Source organism: Pecten maximus, chromosome 7 (genome assembly GCF_902652985.1).
Source record: "Pecten maximus chromosome 7, xPecMax1.1, whole genome shotgun sequence".
NCBI lineage: Eukaryota > Metazoa > Mollusca > Bivalvia > Pectinida > Pectinidae > Pecten > Pecten maximus.
Window position 1 is genome coordinate 16,062,005 of NC_047021.1, and position 25,933 is coordinate 16,087,937.

Genomic DNA, 25,933 nt, shown 5'->3' on the forward strand with positions numbered 1-25,933 from the left:
AGTTACATTGATGTAGATAGCATAAAGATGTAAATTAGTTAGCTTTAAATGTTGTTTAATGATATCATTAGCTATAACACATGATATAATTTACATAGTTATATAATAATTGATGTATTTTAAGCATTACTGGAGATGTAGTAAGTTAAACTTAACGATATCAGGATGATGTAACCATTATTATAATGGTATAGTTGTTACATTGCTGGATTGATGTAGTTTCAGTCCATTAGCATTACTGAAGGTGTTGAAGAATCTTGGAATAATGCAGTGATAGGTAATGTTGATTTGAATCAGATGTAGTTAGCTAATTAAATATATACATCAGCATTCAATCTGTCTCTAAATATTATTTTTCTTGATGAAACTGACATCACCTGATTCATTTGAGCAGATTTGTAATGTTGTATACACTCCAGTAAGGAATATGGCCTTTCAAACAATCATGTACATGTCAACTTTTCCAAATGCCTAAAACCAAATACTGTTTATCAGAATCTTTCAACGTCTTTCTTTGAAGGAATATAAAGCAGTTCCAAGCCAATATTAACTGGTTTTTCCTATCACCTCGATATTAACTGGTTTTTCCTATCACCTCGATATTAACTGGTTTTTCCTATCACCTCGATATTAACTGGTTTTTCCTATCACCTCGATATTAACTGGTTTTTCCTTTCTCCTATTCAGACAGTTACAATGCAGACCCTGACAAACAACAGCCAACTTTATAATGCCTTAAAAAGTACATAGGAATCACACATCATAGGCGATATATATGTTTTTGTGTGTCATATACTCCAATATTATTTTTACACAGACTAGACAATGCACTTAAATCGGAGAGCTTCAACTAGGGTTAAGTGCAAAATCACAATATAATCTTATTTCAGGATTTAAAAAAAAAAAAAAACTACTTTGACCAAGAGACTGAACCCACTGTAGAATCTTATGTCTATTGGAATCTTGACAGTTCCTTTTATTGAAAGCATCCAAAGCAGTATCATGACTTGGCACACCATCAGACAACTGAGAGACGAAGATGAAATACGAGTGATAGTGAACATGATTTAAATCTAAAAGACATAATCATTCTGATCCAATATCATTGTAGTACATATCACTGAAATGTAGACAAATGAAGATTGTGGTTAAGTGCATAAATGCAATATCTTTTGATTTAAATGATTCATGTTTAAAAGATTTTGGCAAGACAACGCCAGACTCACTAAAACCGACAATGAGTTATAACTTGCCTCTGTACTAATATCTTCCCTGTGACAAATTAAATTCTAGATCTTCATATATCTGACTAACTGTATTTGTTTTCAGAATAAATGTCTTGAATTTTGGTTATATTTCACTTTCCATTTTCTATTTGCCCCGCTCTGCCCTGTCTCCTGTTGAGCACTAATCCCATCATACCGTGACAAATAGTCCCTTTTATTAATGGAGCTCACGTTGATCTACCCTGTGCTTTTCATTTGGCCATAAATGACGCATCACCCCAATAATGTTTAAAGAAAAGCACAAGAAGATGTCTACCTCCATCATCCGATCTACCAAAGAGTTTTTTGATGGATGTAGGGAAAGGAAATGTGTGCACACATTTCCGTAAACGGACAGGAAATTCACCCAACACAACAGGCATGGCGAGAAATTATGAGAGAAATATCCATCATAATTACGCTCATTCTAAATGGGAAAATTCATTTGATCAAGTGAGTGGAGATAAAAGGGGAACCTTCCCAATGACAGTAATTAATACTAGAGGATCCATGATCAACGCTCTAAAGGCCTCCAACATTTGTTGCTTCCATTGAAAGTCATAAAAGTGGAGATTCTGCCGGAAAGTAAAATTTCTTGTCTTGGTTCTGGTGTAATTATCACACAACTCCTCAAAGCAGGTGAGCAGTGACACACTACAGCAGTACTGTTTTTTATCCTTAGACATTATAACAAGGAGACATGCTGCTAGCAACAACATCCTTAACATCAATACAAAGGAAGCCTGGATCAATCTCAAATTTCAAAATGTTACACAGAACATAAAAAAGTAAGGTTCTAGATCTGAAATCTAGAAGACAGGATTGCACCAGAAAACAGTTTTTAACACCTAGCATGGAAAATTCATACTACACACCCACAAATCAACATTTTGTAAAAATATTTTCTGTGAAAGTTTACACCATTTTATTGACTTTGCTTACACCATCAGCAAAGCCCTGCAATCAATACTGCTGTGTCTCAAGGGAGATAAATGTGTTTGGTCTCCAAGGGAGCAATTTGTACCAATTACAACATATTCTTTCAAGTTGTGTGGGGTCACATTGTATAAGAATGACCTCCAAAATCAACCTAATTATCAACTCCTGTAGCTGTCATTAGAATTAAGATTTTTATGTTTGCACTATTTGAATTTCTTTAAAGCCACTAATTTTTCTTTCCAATTTTTCTTTGGTTTCTCAGCAAGTTTCTGTTGAATAAATTATTATTTTAAACTAATTTGAAAAACAGAATTATGTTGGTAAATCAACCACATGTTAATTTCAAGTGAACACAACAAATACAGTTTTCCTCTATACTGTCAGAGTTTATTAGTCATACACACAGCAACTCTTGGTAAAACCAGATTCTAGCAACTGTAGAAATATTTCATACTAGGAATGTCATACATGATATTACTCCACACATACACACCACAGTGTAAGGGACAACACCTGATAACACCCATACCTGTTACATACACCATAGTGTAAGGGGCAACACCTGATTACACCCATACCTGTTACATACACCACAGTGTAAGGGGCAACACCTGATTACACCCATACCTATTACACACACCACTGTGTAAGGGGCAACACCTGATTACACCCATACCTGTTACATACACCACAGTGTAAGGGACAACACCTGATTACACCCATACCTATTACACCCATACCTATTACACACACCACAGTGTAAGGGACAACACCTGATTACACCCATACCTATTACACCCATACCTGTTACACACACCACTGTGTAAGGGGCAACACCTGATTACACCCATACCTATTACACACACCACAGTGTAAGGGACAACACCTGATTACACCCATACCTATTACACACACCATAGTGTAAGGGACAACACCTGATTACACCCATACCTGTTACATACACCATAGTGTAAGGGACAACACCTGATTACACCCATACCTGTTACATACACCACAGTGTAAGGGGCAACACCTGATTACACCAATACCTATTACACCCATACCTATTACACACACCACAGTGTAAGGGACAACACCTGATTACACCCATACCTATTACACACACCACAGTGTAAGGGACAACACCTGATTACACCCATACCTATTACACACACCACAGTGTAAGGGACAACACCTGATTACACCCATACCTATTACACACACCACTGTGTAAGGGGCAACACCTGATTACACCCATACCTATTACACACACCATAGTGTAAGGGGCAACACCTGATAACACCCATACCTATTACACACACCACAGTGTAAGGGACAACACCTGATTACACCCATACCTATTACACACACCACAGTGTAAGGGACAACACCTGATTACACCCATACCTATTACACACACCACAGTGTAAGGGACAACACCTGATTACACCCATACCTATTTCACACACCACTGTGTAAGGGGCAACACCTGATTACACCCATACCTATTACACACACCACTGTGTAAGGGGCAACACCTGATAACACCCATACCTATTACACACACCACAGTGTAAGGGGCAACACCTGATTACACCCATACCTGTTACACACACCACAGTGTAAGGGGCAACACCTGATTACACCCATACCTATTACACCCACCACTGTGTACGGGGCAATACTGATTACACCCATACCTGTTACACACACCACTGTGTACGGGGCAACACCTGATTACACCCATACCTATTACACACACCACAGTGTAAGGGGCAACACCTGATTACACCCATACCTATTACACACACCACAGTGTAAGGGGCAACACCTGATTACACCCATACCTGTTACACACACCACAGTGTAAGGGGCAACACCTGATTACACCCATACCTATTACACACACCATAGTGTAAGGGGCAACACCTGATTACACCCATACCTATTACACACACCACAGTGTAAGGGGCAACACCTGATTACACCCATACCTATTACACACACCACAGTGTACGGGGCAACACCTGATTACACCCATACCTGATTACACCCATACCTATTACACACACCACTGTGTAAGGGGCAACACCTGATTACACCCATACCTATTACACACACCACTGTGTAAGGGGCAACACCTGATTACATCCATACCTATTACACACACCACAGTGTAAGGGGCAACACCTGATTACACCCATACCTATTACACACACCACAGTGTAAGGGGCAACACCTGATTACACCCACACCTATTACACCCACCACAGTGTAAGGGGCAACACCTGATTACACCCATACCTATTACACACACCACAGTGTACGGGGCAACACCTGATTACACCCATACCTATTACACACACCACAGTGTAAGGGGCAACACCTGATTACACCCATACATGTTACACACACCACAGTGTAAGGGGCAACACCTGATTACACCCATACCTATTACACACACCACTGTGTAAGGGGCAACACCTGATTACATCCATACCTATTACACACACCACAGTGTACGGGGCAACACCTGATTACACCCATACCTATTACACACACCACAGTGTAAGGGGCAACACCTGATTACACCCATATCTATTACACACACCACTGTGTACGGGGCAATACTGATTACACCCATACCTATTACACACACCACTGTGTAAGGGGCAACACCTGATTACACCCATACCTATTACACACACCACTGTGTAAGGGGCAACACCTGATTACACCCATACCTATTACACACACCATAGTGTAAGGGGCAACACCTGATTACACCCATACCTATTACACCCACCACTGTGTAAGGGGCAACACCTGATTACATCCATACCTGTTACACCCACCACTGTGTAAGGGGCAACACCTGATTACATCCCATACTTTACACCACACCACAGTGTAAGGGGCAACACCTGATTACACCCATACCTATTACACACACCACAGTGTAAGGGGCAACACCTGATTACACCATACCTATTACACACACCATAGTGTAAGGGGCAACACCTGATTACACCCATACCTATTACACCCACCACTGTGTAAGGGGCAACACCTGATTACATCCATACCTGTTACACCCACCACTGTGTAAGGGGCAACACCTGATTACATCCATACCTGTTACACACACCACAGTGTAAGGGGCAACACCTGATTACACCCATACCTATTACACACACCACAGTGTAAGGGGCAACACCTGATTACACCCATACCTATTACACACACCACAGTGTAAGGGGCAACACCTGATTACACCCATACCTGTTACACCCACCACTGTGTAAGGGGCAACACCTGATTACACCCATACATGTTACACACACCACAGTGTAAGGGGCAACACCTGATTACACCCATACCTATTACACACACCACTGTGTAAGGGGCAACACCTGATTACACCCATACCTATTACACACACCACAGTGTAAGGGGCAACACCTGATTACACCCATACCTGTTACACACACCAGTGTAAGGGGCAACACCTGATTACACCCATACCTATTACACCCACCACTGTGTAAGGGGCAACACCTGATTACACCCATACCTGTTACACCCACCACTGTGTAAGGGGCAACACCTGATTACACCCATACATGTTACACACACCACAGTGTAAGGGGCAACACCTGATTACACCCATACCTGTTACAAAGACCACTTAGGTCAAGGGCCTGGACACAATTAATTAGAAGAGGGCAGGTCACACCTTTGTCGGGTAGGGTAACAACATAACAGAATGTATATTGTATGTCCATTACATGTAACAATACCAGCTGTATAATTGGGAATATGATTGTCCCTTGGTACTACTGAATCACTTACTTGTCCTCCAGAGAACACCAGCCACAGTAGGGATCCCTCCTACCCAGACAGGTATCACATGTCTTGTACTGGCTGCAGTCCTTTACTACCATCTTGTAGATCTGAAAAAACACAAAGGAATAGGATTATTAAGAGATATCTTATGGTGATCTGTAAATGTGATCTGTAAATCTAATATAACAGAGTCTATAAACTCTTTTTTAACTGCAATATTATCTGTAGGTTCAAAATTTCCTGTCAGTTGTTAGTCCAAACAAACTATGACATCCCTGCAGAATAACTCCCTCCACAGTTTCAATAACTTGATCACAAGGAACAAGCCAACCAGGTGAGAGAAAGTGACCCCTCCAAGCTGATGTAGGCAACCAAAAGTGTAATTAAAAGGCTGTATATTGCTTTTTGTACAGTACTTAACTATTTATACAATCCTTTTTACCTGTATTAAATTGCCTCCTAATTTAACATCTTCTATCAAGACAATGATGCCCTATTACACAATAGTACAGACGACACCCTAATTTACCGTGTAAGAATTATAATGTCTGATGATTGAAACAATGACTGTGTTTGACAGTAATTACAATTAACCAAAAGAACCATTTGATTCATTCATTTTCAACCTGAAATCATCACAGCTGTATCAAAAGTACAAACACTGTCAACAGTAACTGGTTGATTAACAAACTTGTTACAGGTTCAACTTTACAGCTGGGGTAAATCGGCACAGGAAGTGACAGGAAATGATGATTGAACATTGGAATGATGCCTGGATTAGCCACCAGGTGTCAGTCAACACTGTATTGGGTGGTCATAAGGAGGCTCATGGGGGTACAACCCATCGACCAACGAAATGATGGGTTGAACTTGTGGTGTAAGTTATATGTAAAGTGATCACAGTTTTGACAAGACCCAAGTAAAACAATTACGTTTGAAAATTCTCCTTAGCATCATCCGCCAGAAATGTGTGACTTTATGGGAATGACACACAGTGAGAATTGTGTTACAATTGATTTATCACAGCACCACAACTCTATATGTACAAATATCTGGAGACTTAAAGAAAAATCGAAACTCAAACTATACTTTCAGGGATGCGGTATCTACTTTTACAGAAATACTTAAATATATCTGCTAGTATTGTAAATAATTCGTTCCTTTTTTTCCACTGATGGTCATGATTAACAAAAATTCTGAACTTTGAATTCTCAAGACCATGCCCCAGTTTTGTCAATATAAGGAAAATTCCGTATCTTGAAAAAACATTCTAATGAAAAATGTAATTGGATTTAAGGAAAAAAATCTTGGTTAAAGAACTTTCCTTAAATTCTGTAATGCTTTCTTTTAAAGAAAGCTTTCAATTAAACTTTAGAGTGATATAGCCAGAAACATTAACTGAAGCATTAAAACATTCCTGGATTTGTGTTCATAACCCCATCTTAGCTTCAAACATTGATGGCTATAAATATCAGAAACCTTCACTTCTGTTAGGATATGGTAACATTAAGGATATTGAAGTTTTTTTGTTTATGTTTAAACAGTAATTGGCCAATAAATAAACCAAGTCACACACAAGCACTCATAGCCCCCACCCTCAGTATCAGAGGAATAATATTTCATAATATTGAGAGCTTGGTAGACAGACCATGAACAAATTCATTTTGCTTCCTTTATTTAATTTCTGAAATTCAAGATAAAATCAGGATCGTCAAAAGAACAAAACTAGAAAAGACAATATCATTATAGACTGGCATGAATATAAATGTTTTCTACACAGTACCAATCATGGAATAGCTGTCAATGTACCGTGACTCTAAAACCTTTTTCTATGCATATTAATAGACAAGTTTTTACTTTCGTGCAAGGAGAGTTCTCCTGATAGCAATATATTTCAAATAAATAACCCACACCTACTGTATTAAATGGCGTCCATCCAGATCTGGACACAAGGTGTAATAAAAAAAAATACATCAATGTATATTTGATGAGTTTAAAGCAGGAGCTATAGATTTCTATTGTTTACATGTGAGCACGCCAGCCAGCTTCTGTTCCTGTAGTAATCGACAGTGGCAAAATAGTAAAATATTGATGAGAGCATTTGAAGAAGTAAGGTTATAGGACAGTTCTAACTATACTGTACCACAGGTCACCACCTGTATAACTGGTGTGGAATAGGTGACAACATTACATTGCTTTTTCACAGAATTGTAGAAATGTGATAGCCATGTCCAGTCGATTTACAGCAATATTTATAGCTAATCATTCCCAAAAGCAAGCAGGCATATCAAAAATAGGAGAATGTCATAAAAAATTCAAAACATGGTCCAATAAAAATTCAACAAAAAGCTCAACAAGGTGACAGTTACTGTGGTTGCTTTACTATAAGCTTGAACTAATGGATGTAATTGTTCTGTATCACCAGATCATTAGGAAATAGGTACCCAGACCAGTTATACCTGTCTCAAAATGAGTGACCTTTGTCTTAAGGCAAAGTCAACAATATTGGCTATGTCGAGTAAGGGCATCAGTAACTCCTCATAACTAATGCAAACACCCAAGATTTGGAGTCTCTATATAAATGATTACAGGAAGGATTAGCAATCTTAGTCCCTGTATAAGTATAGCAAGCACAGTCTATTGGAATAGACACCTGAGTTAGTCAGTCGCGGTATAAGTATAGTCCAGCACAGTCTATTGGAATAGACACCTGAGTTAGTCAGTCGCGGTATAAGTATAGCCAGCACAGTCTATTGGAATAGACACCTGAGTTAGTCCCTGTATAAGTATAGCCAGCACAGTCTATTGGAATAGACACCTGAGTTAGTCAGTCGCGGTATAAGTATAGCCAGCACAGTCTATTGGAATAGACACCTGAGTTAGTCAGTCGCGGTATAAGTATAGTCAACACAGTCTATTGGAATAGACACCTGAGTTAGTCAGTCCCTGTATAAGTATAGCCAGCACAGTCTATTGGAATAGACACCTGAGTTAGTCAGTCGCGGTATAAGTATAGTCAACACAGTCTATTGGAATAGACACCTGAGTTAGTCCCTGTATAAGTATAGTCAACACAGTCTATTGGAATAGACACCTGAGTTAGTCAGTCGCGGTATAAGTATAGTCAACACAGTCTATCGGAATAGACACCTGAGTTAGTCAGTCGCGGTATAAGTATAGCCAGCACAGTCTATTGGAATAGACACCTGAGTTAGTCAGTCGCGGTATAAGTATAGCCAGCACAGTCTATTGGAATAGACACCTGAGTTAGTCAGTCGCGGTATAAGTATAGCCAGCACAGTCTATTGGAATAGACACCTGAGTTAGTCCCTGTATAAGTATAGCCAGCACAGTCTATTGGAATAGACACCTGAGTTAGTCAGTCGTGGTATAAGTATAGCCAGCACAGTCTATTGGAATAGACACCTGAGTTAGTCCCTGTATAAGTATAGCCAGCACAGTCTATTGGAATAGACACCTGAGTTAGTCCCTGTATAAGTATAGCCAGCACAGTCTATTGGAATAGACACCTGAGTTAGTCCCTGTATAAGTATAGCCAGCACAGTCTATTGGAATAGACACCTGAGTTAGTCCCTGTATAAGTATAGCCAGCACAGTCTATTGGAATAGACACCTGAGTTAGTCAGTCGCGGTATAAGTATAGCCAGCACAGTCTATTGGAATAGACACCTGAGTTAGTCAGTCGCGGTATAAGTATAGCCAGCACAGTCTATTAGAATAGACACCTGAGTTAGTCAGTTGCGGTATAAGTATAGCCAGCACAGTCATACTGTATACCTCTGTTAGCTATTTGTCTTTATCTCTGTTATTTAAAAAAAAAATATTTAAACAAAATTATTTCTGTAACTGATATCTAAGACTGAAGTTCCTATTTTCAATAAACTTCTTTTTTTTTATGGTTTTTAAAAATCTCTCGCCTTCTCACCTTCATATTATCATCATTCTTAACTGAATTTCAATTATCTGTTACTAATTAACAACTAATTAAGTAGTAAGCAGTATTAATTAGCACGACCAATAAGCTCCATCCATTTGGAAATCTTTCAGATACATGAGACCTATATCATGGTTAAGTATTACATAACTTCAAATAAGATAAGCTTGGTACATTCCACTTAACATTAGTTTGTTCTCCACCTGTTCCATAAAAATACCTATGAATAATGAGTAATATTTCATCCTGATATTGTAAGAAATACAAATTCATTTGGAAGCTGGCATGATTCCTAGGTCCCTGAAGTTCTGAGTTTATCAGTTCTTCAAGCCGTTCCCTTGACAGTCTGTGGCAAAATATTTACTATCTATCAACAAAAAATCACCATCAAATGACAAATACTGATTCTACACATAATAAAATGTCTTCATTCCCCAGTTTCTACAATTTATTCTTTGAGAAGTCTCGTAAATCCTCTGTGAAACATTCGTCATGAAGTATAAGAGCCCTGTGCCAAGATTTACAAGTGAAGCCTACGATAAAAAGCAATTAGTAGGATCAAAACAACTTCAACAGAAGAAGTTCGACAAATACTTCTGTAATTACCAGTTGATAAAAACTTAAAACAAAATACTGTCAAGAAAAAATTACCTTCAGATGCACATTAAATGTGTTTTATGTCTTTATTTTGAAATCATCAACTCAAAATCTTATAAATATCTCGACACTGATGATAGACAAAATATATGTGGTATTTTTTTAAGGAGGAAGCAGTAAGCAAATGAAATTACAGGTTTGTGTATCTCAACAATTTATCTAAATTCATGCAGTATTTAATGATTAAGTTAGTTATGCAGCATCTGGTATGACTTTATCGTCAGTGATTCTGTCTCCGTGTGGCATTAAAACTTAGACAAAGGCAGTTGGCTTGCATCATTTCAGCCCTGATTTCTGCTATGACTGTATGCTGTATGGTCTTGTATCTGAAATAAATGTCTTTTGATCTAAATAAATGAACGTTTTCTTCATTTGTGTTTCTTGTAAAACAATTAAGAACAAATGTTATCAATAACAAAACGGAAAGAATAGTTATTTTAAAATAAAACAAATTGTTTTCTCCAACTCTAATGTGTTTCTGCAGACTATTAAGGGAAAAGCCGTAAATAATTATTTGAATATTTTCTCAGTCATATTTTGCAGTGGTGAGTTTGATGAATGTTTTCACAGGAACTGGGTGGCCAGGAATTTTTATAATTGAAACGCTCTCACTTGTGAATGTCATATGGAAGCACAGTCAACCAGTCCCTGACTGGACACTTGATGAATAGGCTACCAATTTATCATTTTTCATCTTTCTGATGATGTCATCCAGTGGCGTGAAAAACACAGAACACCAATTACATGCAGGGTGGAAGGTTGTATTTGGCACGACTGCGGCTTCCAATACACACATTTAACAGTAGTCGACTCTTGGCATACAGACATATTGTGAACTGATGAGAGTCCTTTTTCGATCATGAAATAAGGAAAACCAAGTGTGTTATTCAAATAACCCAGAACATGCAATAGAATTGTCTCGTACATTGCTTGTAACAAAAAGAACGAGGCAATTTAATTGTACAAGATTTCCTGGTTTCGCTAAATACCTCTCAAATTGATGAGCAACATTTGCACTTTGTTTTTAAAACATTTTTCTCAATTTATTTTTATGCTTTCTTTTTCCAAAGGACTGTATCTGCTTCAATCAATACCAAGCCGGTCTACTTCCAACACTCTCATGTCTGGTTAGTTCAACAATTCCTAGACTTTATAAACTACTTATAGCCCACACATTAAAGCCCAAAGAAGTCTGTTTAGTCCTAGTTACAATCTGAAATCACTTTAAGAAAACATCTTTTTGAGAAAAACAATTGTTTTGTTAGACTTCTTCAGTGAAACCTCTTTTGAGAGACTGTATTCTTAGAAGAAGCTAGACTTGGCAGGCTGCCCTCGCGAGTAAGAACCTTACTGGAGAGACCATCCCTCCAGGTATGAAAGAAAGGGAAAACAGAGCAACTCACCTGGTACTCTGACTACCACAATGTAACATTTTAGGGTGGTTATTCCTTATTTATGTCTGGTGTAGTATAAACAGTAAACCTCTACTTTTGACACCCAGTCCGGGATTGATATTTCACTACATAAAGTCATACTATCCCCCACATGATGTCATACTATCCTCTAAATGACATCATACTATCCTCTACATGACATCATACTTTCCTCTAAATGATGTCATATTATCCTCTACATGCCATAATATCATCTACATGACGTCATATCATCCTCTAAACGATGTCATATCATCCTCTACATGACATCATATTATCTTCTACATGACATCATATTATCTTCTACATGTCATAATATCCTCTACATGACGTCATACTATCCTCTACGTGACGTCATATCATCCTCTACATGACATCATACCATCCTCTACACCATGATGTCACTATCCTCTACATAATGTCATATCATCCTCTACATGATGTCGTACTATCCTGCTCTCAGAAGATAGTAATGATCAAACAACAAGGCAGAAGCTATTTCTCATCAAACGCAAAGAAAAAGTTAAACTCCAATCAATCTAAGTATAGCCATTAGGCTTGGCCAGACCCCGCCACTATAAAATCTAATACAAGGTCACCAAAAATCTCCAGCATCAAACGTATATATTATCACGCCATTGAAATTCTTCCTGTGTTAGAAAATCACAGGATTTCAATCATCAATGATATTCAGAAGATTAGAATATCAAAAGAGTAGATGATCATTTTTTATGGCCTATCAAAGGAACTACCATTGTAAGTTGAACACATATGCTAACAATACACCTGAAAATATTGTTTACTTGGGAACATTTGTCACACCTATCTCCTGAAATTGATCTATTACATTATTATATGGTCATCATACTACTATCTAACAACTTTTACAAATGTCAAGGTAATTCATTACACTTGCAAATCTGTCAAGCTTCCCACTGACTCCCATGACCTGCCAAAATTCTGGGTCTAACAACAGCTTGAAGGGTATATGATGTTAACATGTTTCACTTATGACAATGAAACAAACATCGTTAACATGGACATTGATTGTCCTCGTTGGTAATTTGTGTTTAGTACCGTGGTCAACAGTGCACTGCTGTGGTCATTTGTTCAAAACTCTGCATGCAGTATCTGTCACCTGGTGAAAGTGTTCTTTATATCATTGTGTTGGTACAGACAGCCAATGCCACAAGTAGGAGTTCATTTCATTAGAATGAGGCATTCATTATCACTAACTCTTTGTCCCTTGGTCAGACATGCTGTTGCTGCCACACTGGCTCCCTCCGGTAGTGAGGGACTTCATTTCATTAAACAGAAAGGGAAGCCCTAGTACTGGTCGCCATCAGGATCATGACCCATTGACCCTGTGACCCCTGTCACACAGATACAGAGGGGATTTCCCATTTCAGGCTTCTATCACTTAAAACAATCAATCAGTCCTTATTGTATCGACCAGCAATGATAATTGTAGTAACAGATCTGATGTCCACTATTCAGTATTGGCCAATGGAGTGATGGTCAGCATCCTGACCTCTGTCCACTAGAAATGACAATAATATTGCCCAATCACGTTGACCATGTTTCATGACAATCAAAAATCAACTTCTAGTTTATAAGTGACTCATCAAACTTAACCTAGCCTGCTCCATTATATCAAGTTTTCTCTATTACTGGCTTTTGTTTTCATTTACTTCTGTATTTTTATTTTATTTTTTTTCTTCAATTTTTGTAGACTTTTTATGTTCGCCAAGTATTTGCCAAAACACACAATCTGTCAATGTAATTTTCCATTCTGACAAAAACTCATTTAAAACAACACGAAACATTTGGAAATTGTATCAAAATACCGTTCTAATTTTTGTATATTAGAAAACCATGATGGTAACTATTCCACAAATCCTAGTGAGTTGAAGCACTCCATGAGGAAGAACAACCTAGACATTCATATCACTTTTCAGCATGTTAGCCACGTTTAAACACAAAACAAGAAAATATTTGAAATACTGAGCAAAATTTCTGCTTGCCCCTTTTTTGTACGTTATGAATTAGCTAACCATTTATACACCCATTTGGTTGGAGGTTTGGAATGCATCTTGCATACCAACAACACGCATTCAGGCAGGCAACGCATGGCAGCGCGACACACTAGTGATACTGCATGTGCATGTGCACTAACGTCATGCATGAACTGATGCAACCAGACTAGAAAACTGTCTCCACTCTGTCGACAACACATACTTCACGCATTACTATGTGTGATCAACTGATGGAAAGATAACTGTAGAGAGATAAGCATGACAAGGAGATCCGTTATCACTCCCTAATCTAAAACATCAACTACTCCGCTAATGAATACTGAACACAATGTTAGATATAAGTAACTTACTTAACCCGATGACTTAGGATTGTCCAAAATGAAGCAACACTGATGTAGCACCTCTCGTATTTGGAGTTTTAGTTACATGTCTTATAATTACAGTACACTTCTCAGCTGACAATAACCCCTTGTCTGATAGTAAACCCATGTCTGGCAATAACCCTATGTCTGGTAATAAGAGAACTTCATAACCAACAGTCAGAACTTCAAAACCAACAGTGAGAACTTCATAACTAACAGTGAGAACTTTGAACTAACGTGAGAATTTCATATCGAGCAGTGAGAACTTCATAACTAACAGTCAGAACTTCATAACTAACAGTCAGAACTTCATAACTAACAGTCAGAACTTCATAACTAACAGTCAGAACTTCACATATAACAGTCAGAACTTTGTATCCATTATCAAGCCTGCCCTTTCATGCACACTTCTACTGATATGAATTTTTAAAGATGCCTGTGTGATATTTTTTATAATATGCAGTCCCCCATTACATGGAAATTTAAATGGAAGTTTGAAGTTTTGAGGTTTGGCAGTAATACTGCCTGTCACTGATCTCCTATGACATCATATCTGTTGATGACTCCATGTCTTTGTCCCCGAACTGGACGTGTCACCGTGAACTGTAATCATACTGACACGATACCAGGCCCTGTGCCACGACTCGCTAGAGATTTCTCAATCAGAACACGTTACACACCAGATTTAAATGTTGATGCATATTAGATTGTGAGGTTTTGAGTAAATTGCATTCTAAGGTTAGAGACAATCCGACACTAGTTGGTGACTACAGAAGTTCAGAAGAATGAAAAATAGTATAATTTACATAGATATCAAACATCCTTACAGTCGGACATTGGTGAAAAATCATGATTATGTTGTTTGATAAAGTTGTGGATAACATCACTAAGCCAGCAACAGTAGCCGCGAAATTAAGGTACTTCACATTTGTCAAAATTATCATATTCTTTCAACTTGTTTGTGTGTTTTTTTAGTTTGATCTTGCAAAATCATAAATATCTAATTCTTATTCCTTTAAACAATTACTTTAGTAAGAATATATCCCTAGGAGCTGGTACAATTAATGGTCAATGAGGACATACATTGAATAAACTATGGATGACAAAGGTTTATTCTATACCTACAACATACCTAAACCATGGAGACAATGTACTTCTCTGTCTGCGAGTACATCAGTACCAAAATAAATACACAACTATAGACGACAAATTTGATATTTCTGTGGAAACTGGATTTCTTAAAAGTTCATTGTACAGTCACCTCGTGGAGAGATTCTGCCACTCAGATATTCTATTGGCACCTTAATATATTGTAATAGTCTCCTCAGTATAGTGTAAAGGCAACAATCTAATTCTCACACACCTCATCCCAAAACACTATATATTATCGTTCAATGTCTCTGAAACAGAACAAAATTTCTGGAAGATATATTAAATGTAATTAGTTTGAGGATATCAACAGTAATAAAGTCTTTATTTGCTTATCACAAGCACATAAACAAGTCATAGAACTTCCTGGTTCTTCTAGGCCAACGAAAACCATCTCATGAAGTAGATCCTGTTGTCAGGTCTACAAATCCTGTCACACTATGGTGTGCCCTAACCAGGAATGATGGTCCATCTATCACTGTTAACCAACTCTCTCCCACATCCATAACCTTCCACAGCCATAATGACGAAACAAACAAATTCTATTTCTGTTGACAACTAGAAATTTGTTTCCAGCGGAATTTTGAATTTTTTCCACCTTTTTTTAACCTGTTGAAACAAGTTAAGTTTGAATCTTCCACCAAGATATTGATTTCTGTTATATTTCCATTATCTAGATGCTTTTAATTTTTTATTACAAAATTAAATTGAAGAAAGTTACTGAAGTATTTTATTATCTTTAACTTACTGCCAATATTGTTTAAAATTTTACCAAACTGCAATAAAAATGCTCCATAAATCAGGCACTCTGTCGGGGAAAAATAATGATTTGTAAATAAGAACGATGTTCCTCGCCAACCCAATACTGTTCCAAAGTAACAAACAGTCAATGTGGAGATTGTTGACTTGTGTGTGAAATGTTAAGAGGTTATAAAGTTGATTCTGTAGCATACAGACATGCTTGTTGTCTGGTAGTGCTGCATGTGAAACTAGGATATGACTGACCTTCACCTCCAGTCTGATAACTGCCCCTCTACACATCATTAGAGCCTTATCACTGGCCCTGCAGCAGGGGAGGCCACCCAGTCATTAATTGAAGGTTAATCTCATTAAGATAAGGACGATTAATGACAGTATTTGGTGGGAACACTTTCACCAACAGTTGGACTATTCTGATTGGTTAAATATGGAGGTTAGGGTACAATAGGTGATCTCTGGTGATGTGCTCTCTCGATGTGCTCTCTCGATGTGCTCTCTCATTAGTGAAATGTATGTAGGGGTCCATGTCAGTATGTCTCGAGGTAATGTGGGGCATACAAAGTCAAATTCCTTGTTGAAATCATCAAGGTGTTGAAACTCCAGATAGGAAGTCGCAGTGCACTTCAAATCTTCAACATTTTGTTGCACATTTTCGCCTGTAGCAGGCACTTGCTAAGCTATAGAGTGTTGATAGGTCCATTTTGTGTACATAGATTTGCCCAAAAGTTTGCAAGGTCAGCCTCTGTGTTGGTATATACCTTCAACAGAGGTGAACACTTACAATATATTCTCCCCAATACCAGGTCTAGATCAGTGTAAACACACCAGGAGTAGCTATGATAACCGTGAAGATTGACACACTAAGATGGGAGCTGCTTTATCAGGTAGTATCCTGATTCAGACTCCCTCACCTTCCCTGGTGATGGACAGACTGTTTATAAAATACAGAAGATGTTTACAAAGGGAGAGAACTCCACTACAATTAAAACAGTTATCTATGGCAATTTCATACAAACAAACTCAAGCTTCACTCAGAAAGTAGGCATCCTTGATGAAAACTGAAGAAGTTACCAAATGAATGTACTGTTGTGATTCTTTGGCAGTTGATAAAAACAGCAGAGGGTACAACCGACAGAGTAAACAGCTGTAGGTATGGCAGAGTAATACTAGGATGTTTACAGGTGAATTATAAAATCCTAGAAAAAAATAATTATCTGATACTTTCATTTTTACAAGTAATGGTAATCTTTAAAGGAAACATTTCTATATAAAATTCTCCAGCCAAATCTCTCTAACTTATCTCCCCTTAGTTTGAAACTTGGAAACCGAGTCTTGATGAAGTCTTTATGATTTGAATGATTGTTGGATTTTTTTATTCATTATTTTTGAAAATTACTGGTATGGTTCCAATTGGATAACAATATATTTTTAATACCAGAACATATTTATTTTAATTCGTTCTTAATCTATTTATAATTAAATATTGATTCAAATCTTCAATATAATCATACAGCAAATGAAAATTACACTGACACGCATGAGAAGATTCTGGTATCTATACGACAACTTCACTGCTACATCAAGTTCTGTCTCATTTTATTGGTGTTAATATATCAATATTCAGCAATATTTTACTTTGTCATAAACTTTCCACACTGACAGACTTGTAATGAGTCGGATAAGGAAATTTAATCATCATTTGTGCCATGATATACAGCAGAATTTTACAGCTGGTGGTAATGCTGTTCCAGGATAACTGTCAATATCTGTGGTGCTAGCTTATCCGTAGCATAATATTGAAAGAATGAACAATTTCTCCATCAAAATTTTTAAAAGTATATAAATTTCTTTATTGAACCTTGAATCTATTAGCATAAGCTTTTATAGACGACGGTAGCATTATCATATTGCATAAGCCTTCATAGTATAAATGCCTCAATGAAATTATATTTTAATCCAAAATATGGAATATTTATTGGCAACACAGTAAGTTTCAAATATATGATAAATGAAGAATTCCTGTAGTAAAATAAGCGTGGGTGTATTCCTGGCTCACCTACCATGCTCTATATTTACCTTGCACTACTTAGGCTTATTTGACTATTTTTATCTCGCCTGAAATCTTAATAGAATTTTCCAATAAAATATTGTGGAATGTAAATAAATTTTATTATCAGTTAACCACTTTACAATTAGAAGAGCAAGCACTGTGTCAGGCCATTCATTGATATCAGGGTCAACCGATCTCATCACATAGGGATTACACAATCCTACGGACTACAGTCGGAGTATCCTACGGACCACAGTCGGAGTATCCTACAGACCACAGTCGGAGTATCCTACGGACCACAGTCGGAGTATCCTACAGACCACAGTCGGAGTATCAAATGGACCACAGTCGGAGTATCCTACAGACCACAGTCGGAGTATCCTACGGACCACAGTCGCAGTATCAAATGGACCACAGTCGGAGTATCCTACAGACCACAGTCGGAGTATCCTACGGACCACAGTCGGAGTATCCTACGGACCACAGTCGGAGTATCCTACAGACCACAGTCGCAGTATCAAATGGACCACAGTCGAGTATCCTACGGACCACAGTCAGAGTATCAAATGGACCACAGTCGGAGTATCCTACGGACCACAGTCGAGTATCCTACGGACCACAGTCGGAGCATCAAATGGACCACAGTCGAGTATCCTACTGACCACAGTCGGAGTATCAAATGGACCACAGTCGGAGTATCCTACGAACCACAGTCAGAGTATCAAATGGACCACAGTCGGAGAATCCTACTGACCACAGTCGAGTATCCTATGGACCACAGTCGGAGTATCCTACGGACCACAGTCGAGTATCCTACAGACCACAGTCAGAGTATCCTACAGACCACAGTCGGAGTATCCTATGGACCACAGTCGGAGTATCAAATGGACCACAGTCGGAGTATCCTACGGACCACAGTCGGAGTATCCTATGGACCACAGTCGGAGTATCCTACGAACCACAGTCGAATATCCTACGGACCACAGTCGGAGTATTAAATGGACCACAGTCGGAGAATCCTATGGACCAGTCTTGGGAATCAGAGTCAGAGAATCTTTAAAACAGCTTGGAAGTCCTAGGGACCCAATCAGAAAATAACAGAGACAACAGTCAGAGCATCATGAAGGCTTGTTTTTCTCCTGATGGTTTACATAATCTGTCTTGACCAAAACCAACGATTCTTGCATCACAGAAGTCTGTGAAATACAAATACAATCTAAAAGACGGAAGCTAATTAAGATTTCTATGATTCCATCATTATAGGAATCATAACCAGAAAATCGACACAATAGACCCCCCAGACAGATTGATACATTATGACTAAACGGTCCATTGGCACCAACTGGAGAGCTGTCCAGACTCATCATACCAGACCCCATCAACCTGTCGTACCACAGGTGCTGTACTGACCATCTACTACTAAACTATCAAATCAATGCCCAATTATACACGGACAACTTATCAAAACTGCAAAACATTTTTTCACACTGTGGTCATGACAGTTTTTTCTATCTTGTTACCCCCGAACATTTCTTAATGGACCCTGTTTTCAATTGAAAGCAGGCCATCCCAAAAAAGAATAGGGTAAAACAGTTTGACGAGTGGATCAGCTGTTGTGATACATTTCTTGCAGTATTATATTACCAACAATTTCTACAGGAATATCTTGGCGTTTATTCCCTAATTGCTACCAGTTTGTGTTATGACATTTGTCTTAGCTACACAAGATCTCTTTTTTATCTTCCCTCTAATGGTTTCATGTATGTTACCAATTTCAGTACTTAACAGATAAGAAAACTATTAGAATTTCACGGTTCAGAAGTTAATCTAAAAGCTCGTGAAAATATTTATCACTGGTATACATCAGTAAACTACAGATTAATATTTTTCCTGAAACTTGTTATTTGAAATTCAAAATTTAAGTTTTAAAATATCTGAAAATGATCAAGACCACACATAACAATCTCTGATATGTTTTCCATTATAATTCCTGTATGTGAATTAACCATATCTAATATCTTCCATGTTTAATACAGAGGTAAAGAGGTAGACCAACAGCAGATTGTCATAAATGATAACCGTTAAGTGTTTAAGTGACTCAGAATCTCATGTCTGTTTCATTAAGGTGCTTGCATTTTCATGAGAGTTCCTTAGAATAGCTTGTCAGCATAGAGAGGTACCATATCTTATCAACAGATAGGTCACACACAACAATTATTTAGTATTCTATTCATCCATGTTTTTTTCCTCAATGGAATGTACAATTTATTTTTTGTTTGAGCAATAAAAGTCTCCATCTGGAAAGCATTTCATTCCACATGACTAATCAGGAAGGAAACCTTTCGATTTAGAGGAGAGAGAAAAGAGATCAAGAAAACATTTATCTTGTGAATGAATATAATCTCTTTACTTTGCCTTGCATCAGATCCCACACGCTTATCAGTCAATTTAGTTAGGCTATCTCCCACCCCATCTACAGCATCCATCCTGATTCCGAGGAGATGAAAGGTAGTGACGAGCTGTTAGTGTAATCATGACAGGTAACTGCACACCTGTATCTAAACATATACATCTCTATTCACATCAGTGATATGGTACATTTTTTTCCTGTCGTCATTGACCAAAAAAATGTCTTGACCTGGCACTGACCCTTTTCCATCTCCTCTATAGTAACGTCCAAGTCATTTCCTTTATAGTAACGTCCAAGTCATCACCTCTATAATAACGCCAAGTCATCTCTATAGTAACGTCCTAGTCATCTATAGTAACAACCAAGTCATCTCTATAGTAACGTCCGAATCATCTCCTCTATAGTAACGTCCAAGTCATCTCTATAGTAACGTCCAAGTCATCACCTCTATAGTAACGTCCAAGTCATCTCCTCTATAGTAACGTCCAAGTCATCTCTATAGTAACGTCCAAGTCATCACCTCTATAGTAACGTCCAAGTCATCACCTCTATAGTAACGTCCAAGTCATCTCCTCTATAGTAACGTCCAAGTCATCTCCTCTATAGTAACGTCCAAGTCATCTCTATAGTAACGTCCAAGTCATCACCTCTATAGTAACGTCCAAGTCATCTCTATAGTAACGTCCAAGTCATCTCTATAGTAACGTCCAAGTCATCACCTCTATAGTAACGTCCAAGTCATCACCTCTATAGTAACGTCCAAGTCATCTCCTCTATAGTAACGTCCAAGTCATCTCTATAGTAACGTCCAAGTCATCTCTATAGTAACGTCCAAGTCATCTTGTCTATAGTAACGTCCAAGTCATCTCTATAGTAACGTCCAAGTCATCACCTCTATAGTAACGTCCAAGTCATCTCTATAGTAACGTCCAAGTCATCTCTATAGTAACGTCCAAGTCATCACCTCTATAGTAACGTCCAAGTCATCTCCTCTATAGTAACGTCCAAGTCATCTCTATAGTAACGTCCAAGTCATCTCTATAGTAACGTCCAAGTCATCTTGTCTATAGTAACGTCCAAGTCATCTCTATAGTAACGTCCAAGTCATCACCTCTATAGTAACGTCCAAGTCATCACCTCTATAGTAACGTCCAAGTCATCTCCTCTATAGTAACGTCCAAGTCATCTCCTCTATAGTAACGTCCAAGTCATCACCTCTATAGTAACGTCCAAGTCATCTCCTCTATAGTAACGTCCAAGTCATCACCTCTATAATAACGTCCAAGTCATCACCTCTATAGTAACGTCCAAGTCATCTCCTCTATAGTAACGTCCAAGTCATCTCTATAGTAACGTCCAAGTCATCTCTATAGTAACGTCCAAGTCATCTTGTCTATAGTAACGTCCAAGTCATCATCTCTATAGTAACGTCCAAGTCATCACCTCTATAGTAACGTCCAAGTCATCACCTCTATAGTAACGTCCAAGTCATCACCTCTATAGTAACGTCCAAGTCATCTCCTCTATAGTAACGTCCAAGTCATCTCCTCTATAGTAACGTCCAAGTCATCTCCTCTATAGTAACGTCCAAGTCATCTCCTCTATAGTAACGTCCAAGTCATCTCCTCTATAGTAACGTCCAAGTCATCTCTATAGTAACGTCCAAGTCATCACCTCTATAGTAACGTCCAAGTCATCACCTCTATAGTAACGTCCAAGTCATCTCCTCTATAGTAACGTCCAAGTCATCTCCTCTATAGTAACGTCCCAAGTCATCACCTCTATAGTAACGTCCAAGTCATCTCCTCTATAGTAACGTCCAAGTCATCTCTATAGTAACGTCCAAGTCATCTCCTCTATAGTAACGTCCAAGTCATCACCTCTATAGTAACGTCCAAATCATCTCCTCTATAGTAACGTCCAAGTCATCTCCTCTATAGTAACGTCCAAGTCATCTCTATAGTAACGTCCAAGTCATCTCTATAGTAACGTCCAAGTCATCTTGTCTATAGTAACGTCCAAGTCATCTCTATAGTAACGTCCAAGTCATCACCTCTATAGTAACGTCCAAGTCATCTCTATAGTAACGTCCAAGTCATCTCTATAGTAACGTCCAAGTCATCTCCTCTATAGTAACGTCCAAGTCATCTCCTCTATAGTAACGTCCAAGTCATCTCTATAGTAACGTCCAAGTCATCTCTATAGTAACGTCCAAGTCATCTTGTCTATAGTAACGTCCAAGTCATCTCTATAGTAACGTCCAAGTCATCACCTCTATAGTAACGTCCAAGTCATCACCTCTATAGTAACGTCCAAGTCATCTCCTCTATAGTAACGTCCAAGTCATCTCCTCTATAGTAACGTCCAAGTCATCACCTCTATAGTAACGTCCAAGTCATCTCCTCTATAGTAACGTCCAAGTCATCACCTCTATAATAACGTCCAAGTCATCACCTCTATAGTAACGTCCAAGTCATCTCCTCTATAGTAACGTCCAAGTCATCTCTATAGTAACGTCCAAGTCATCTCTATAGTAACGTCCAAGTCATCTTGTCTATAGTAACGTCCAAGTCATCATCTCTATAGTAACGTCCAAGTCATCACCTCTATAGTAACGTCCAAGTCATCACCTCTATAGTAACGTCCAAGTCATCACCTCTATAGTAACGTCCAAGTCATCTCCTCTATAGTAACGTCCAAGTCATCTCCTCTATAGTAACGTCCAAGTCATCTCCTCTATAGTAACGTCCAAGTCATCTCCTCTATAGTAACGTCCAAGTCATCTCCTCTATAGTAACGTCCAAGTCATCTCCTCTATAGTAACGTCCAAGTCATCTCTATAGTAACGTCCAAGTCATCACCTCTATAGTAACGTCCAAGTCATCACCTCTATAGTAACGTCCAAGTCATCTCCTCTATAGTAACGTCCAAGTCATCTCCTCTATAGTAACGTCCCAAGTCATCACCTCTATAGTAACGTCCAAGTCATCTCCTCTATAGTAACGTCTAAGTCATCTCTATAGTAACGTCCAAGTCATCTCCTCTATAGTAACGTCCAAGTCATCACCTCTATAGTAACGTCCAAGTCATCTCCTCTATAGTAACGTCCAAGTCATCTCTATAGTAACGTCCAAGTCATCACCTCTATAGTAACGTCCAAGTCATCACCTCTATAGTAACGTCCAAGTCATCTCCTCTATAGTAACGTCCAAGTCATCTCCTCTATAGTAACGTCCCAAGTCATCACCTCTATAGTAACGTCCAAGTCATCTCCTCTATAGTAACGTCTAAGTCATCTCTATAGTAACGTCCAAGTCATCTCCTCTATAGTAACGTCCAAGTCATCACCTCTATAGTAACGTCCAAATCATCTCCTCTATAGTAACGTCCAAGTCATCTCCTCTATAGTAACGTCCCAAGTCATCACCTCTATAGTAACGTCCAAATCATCTCCTCTATAGTAACGTCCAAGTCATCTCCTCTATAGTAACGTCTCAGTTTTTCTCCTTTTCTTTCATCATGACATCAATAAACACATTGGGACCAATTAGAATGATGTATTGAAGTGTTTCACGATTGTTGTAAAATAAATAAAGTCTACATCTTACAATAGACATGTTAACATCACAAATGACCACACATCTTAATTGTTGACAATCATATTAAGTAATAATTATGTAAACATTGACAGCTCATACTTATTAAATCATGATTCAGAACAAATGTATATATAAAACCATTTCGTAAGAAATCAACAGCTGTCCCAAATAAACAAACGTCTGGGTATTTGTGTTTTCTACAAGTAGGTATGGGTCAGACACACCCTGCATTAACAGACCAGGATGTACCAATTATCAGGTGACGGTCCTCTTGAACCTTCAGATATTAGATATGCTTTAAAATATTAACACTATGACACCAAGCAATTCTCTCAAGTACCTGTAATTAAAAATCATGTAGACTTTGAACAATGACGTGCTATCTATTTCTATTTGTGACATCATCTATTAAAGCCTGTTTGAATGCTGACCTCATGTTAGTTTCATCATTAAAGTGTTACATACACAACTACAACATCGCATCTCTGCCTGTTGCACATTTCAATTTTTAAACAGGAGTTTTAATGACTCTGATACAAATCACTCCTCTGGCACAGATCACGGTAGTCAGGCAAATGAAACAAGTCAGGTAACAGCCTTTCTCCCCCTCGTCAGTGTCGACACTATTAAACAAGATTTTTTCCCATTCTCATACATTTCACTTGAAAAATTCATGATGCTGTTTTGCCAGCACACGAACAATGTGATTATCACTCTACAAAAACAAGATATTGCACAAGCCCACTACTACCAGTCAGTCAGTGGAGCCCTTTGTATCTCCAGTACTGCAACAGGAACATCGCAGACTACAGGGAACGGTAGCTCCCGATTTGTATTTTTTCAAACTTTGATACAGCCTTTTACTTGAACAATATCCCTGATGATTGTAAGTGTTGGGTATGTAAATAAATATGATTTTATTCAGGTCTTCAGTTTGACAACTTCCAAACCAGTAAACAACCAAATGAACTTAATGTTGAATAAAGCAAATCAACTTCAGTGACTTGATTATATAAAAATGTCCCCCATACCAATATTTCCCGTTTGATCTGTTTACCGTCATCATTACTGCCTTGTTTTTGTCCCGTAGCTAGCTCTTTTTTGTCTTTGTTTGTGTTATTATTTTTATACTAACAGTGTGAAGTTTTTAATTAAAACAGTAATTGTGGACTTGTTGCCAATAACAAGGTGAAGAGTACTCCTGACATGCCATTAGTGTGCGGTTTATTCCTCTACAGTAAGTGCTTGTTTGTGGATTAACATTTCTCTTGTTGAAGTTAAGGTCTGACCAATTATAAACAACTTTTCTTCAGAATTCTCAGTTTACTTTGTAATAAACAAAGCAGTACAATTCAAATCATTTTCAAGAAATCTGGAATCACATAAGTTATTTCCTAGAAATGTTTTGTTCAATTTTAACATCCTTTTAATTTTTATTTAGATGCTCTTTTTAATTATTCAAACCTATCAACA

General features: G+C 38.0%; 1 protein-coding gene across 2 annotated transcripts in view; it reads right to left on the reverse strand.

The window, feature by feature from the left end:
* LOC117331751 (plexin-A4-like) overlaps positions 1-25,933 on the reverse strand; it is a 217,325-nt gene that overhangs the window by 74,804 nt on the left and 116,588 nt on the right. For both annotated transcript variants that reach the window (XM_033890627.1, XM_033890626.1), the window contains exon 5: positions 6,057-6,157. In XM_033890627.1, coding sequence (XP_033746518.1) covers positions 6,057-6,157 — 101 coding nt within the window. The remainder of the gene's footprint in view (positions 1-6,056; positions 6,158-25,933) is intronic.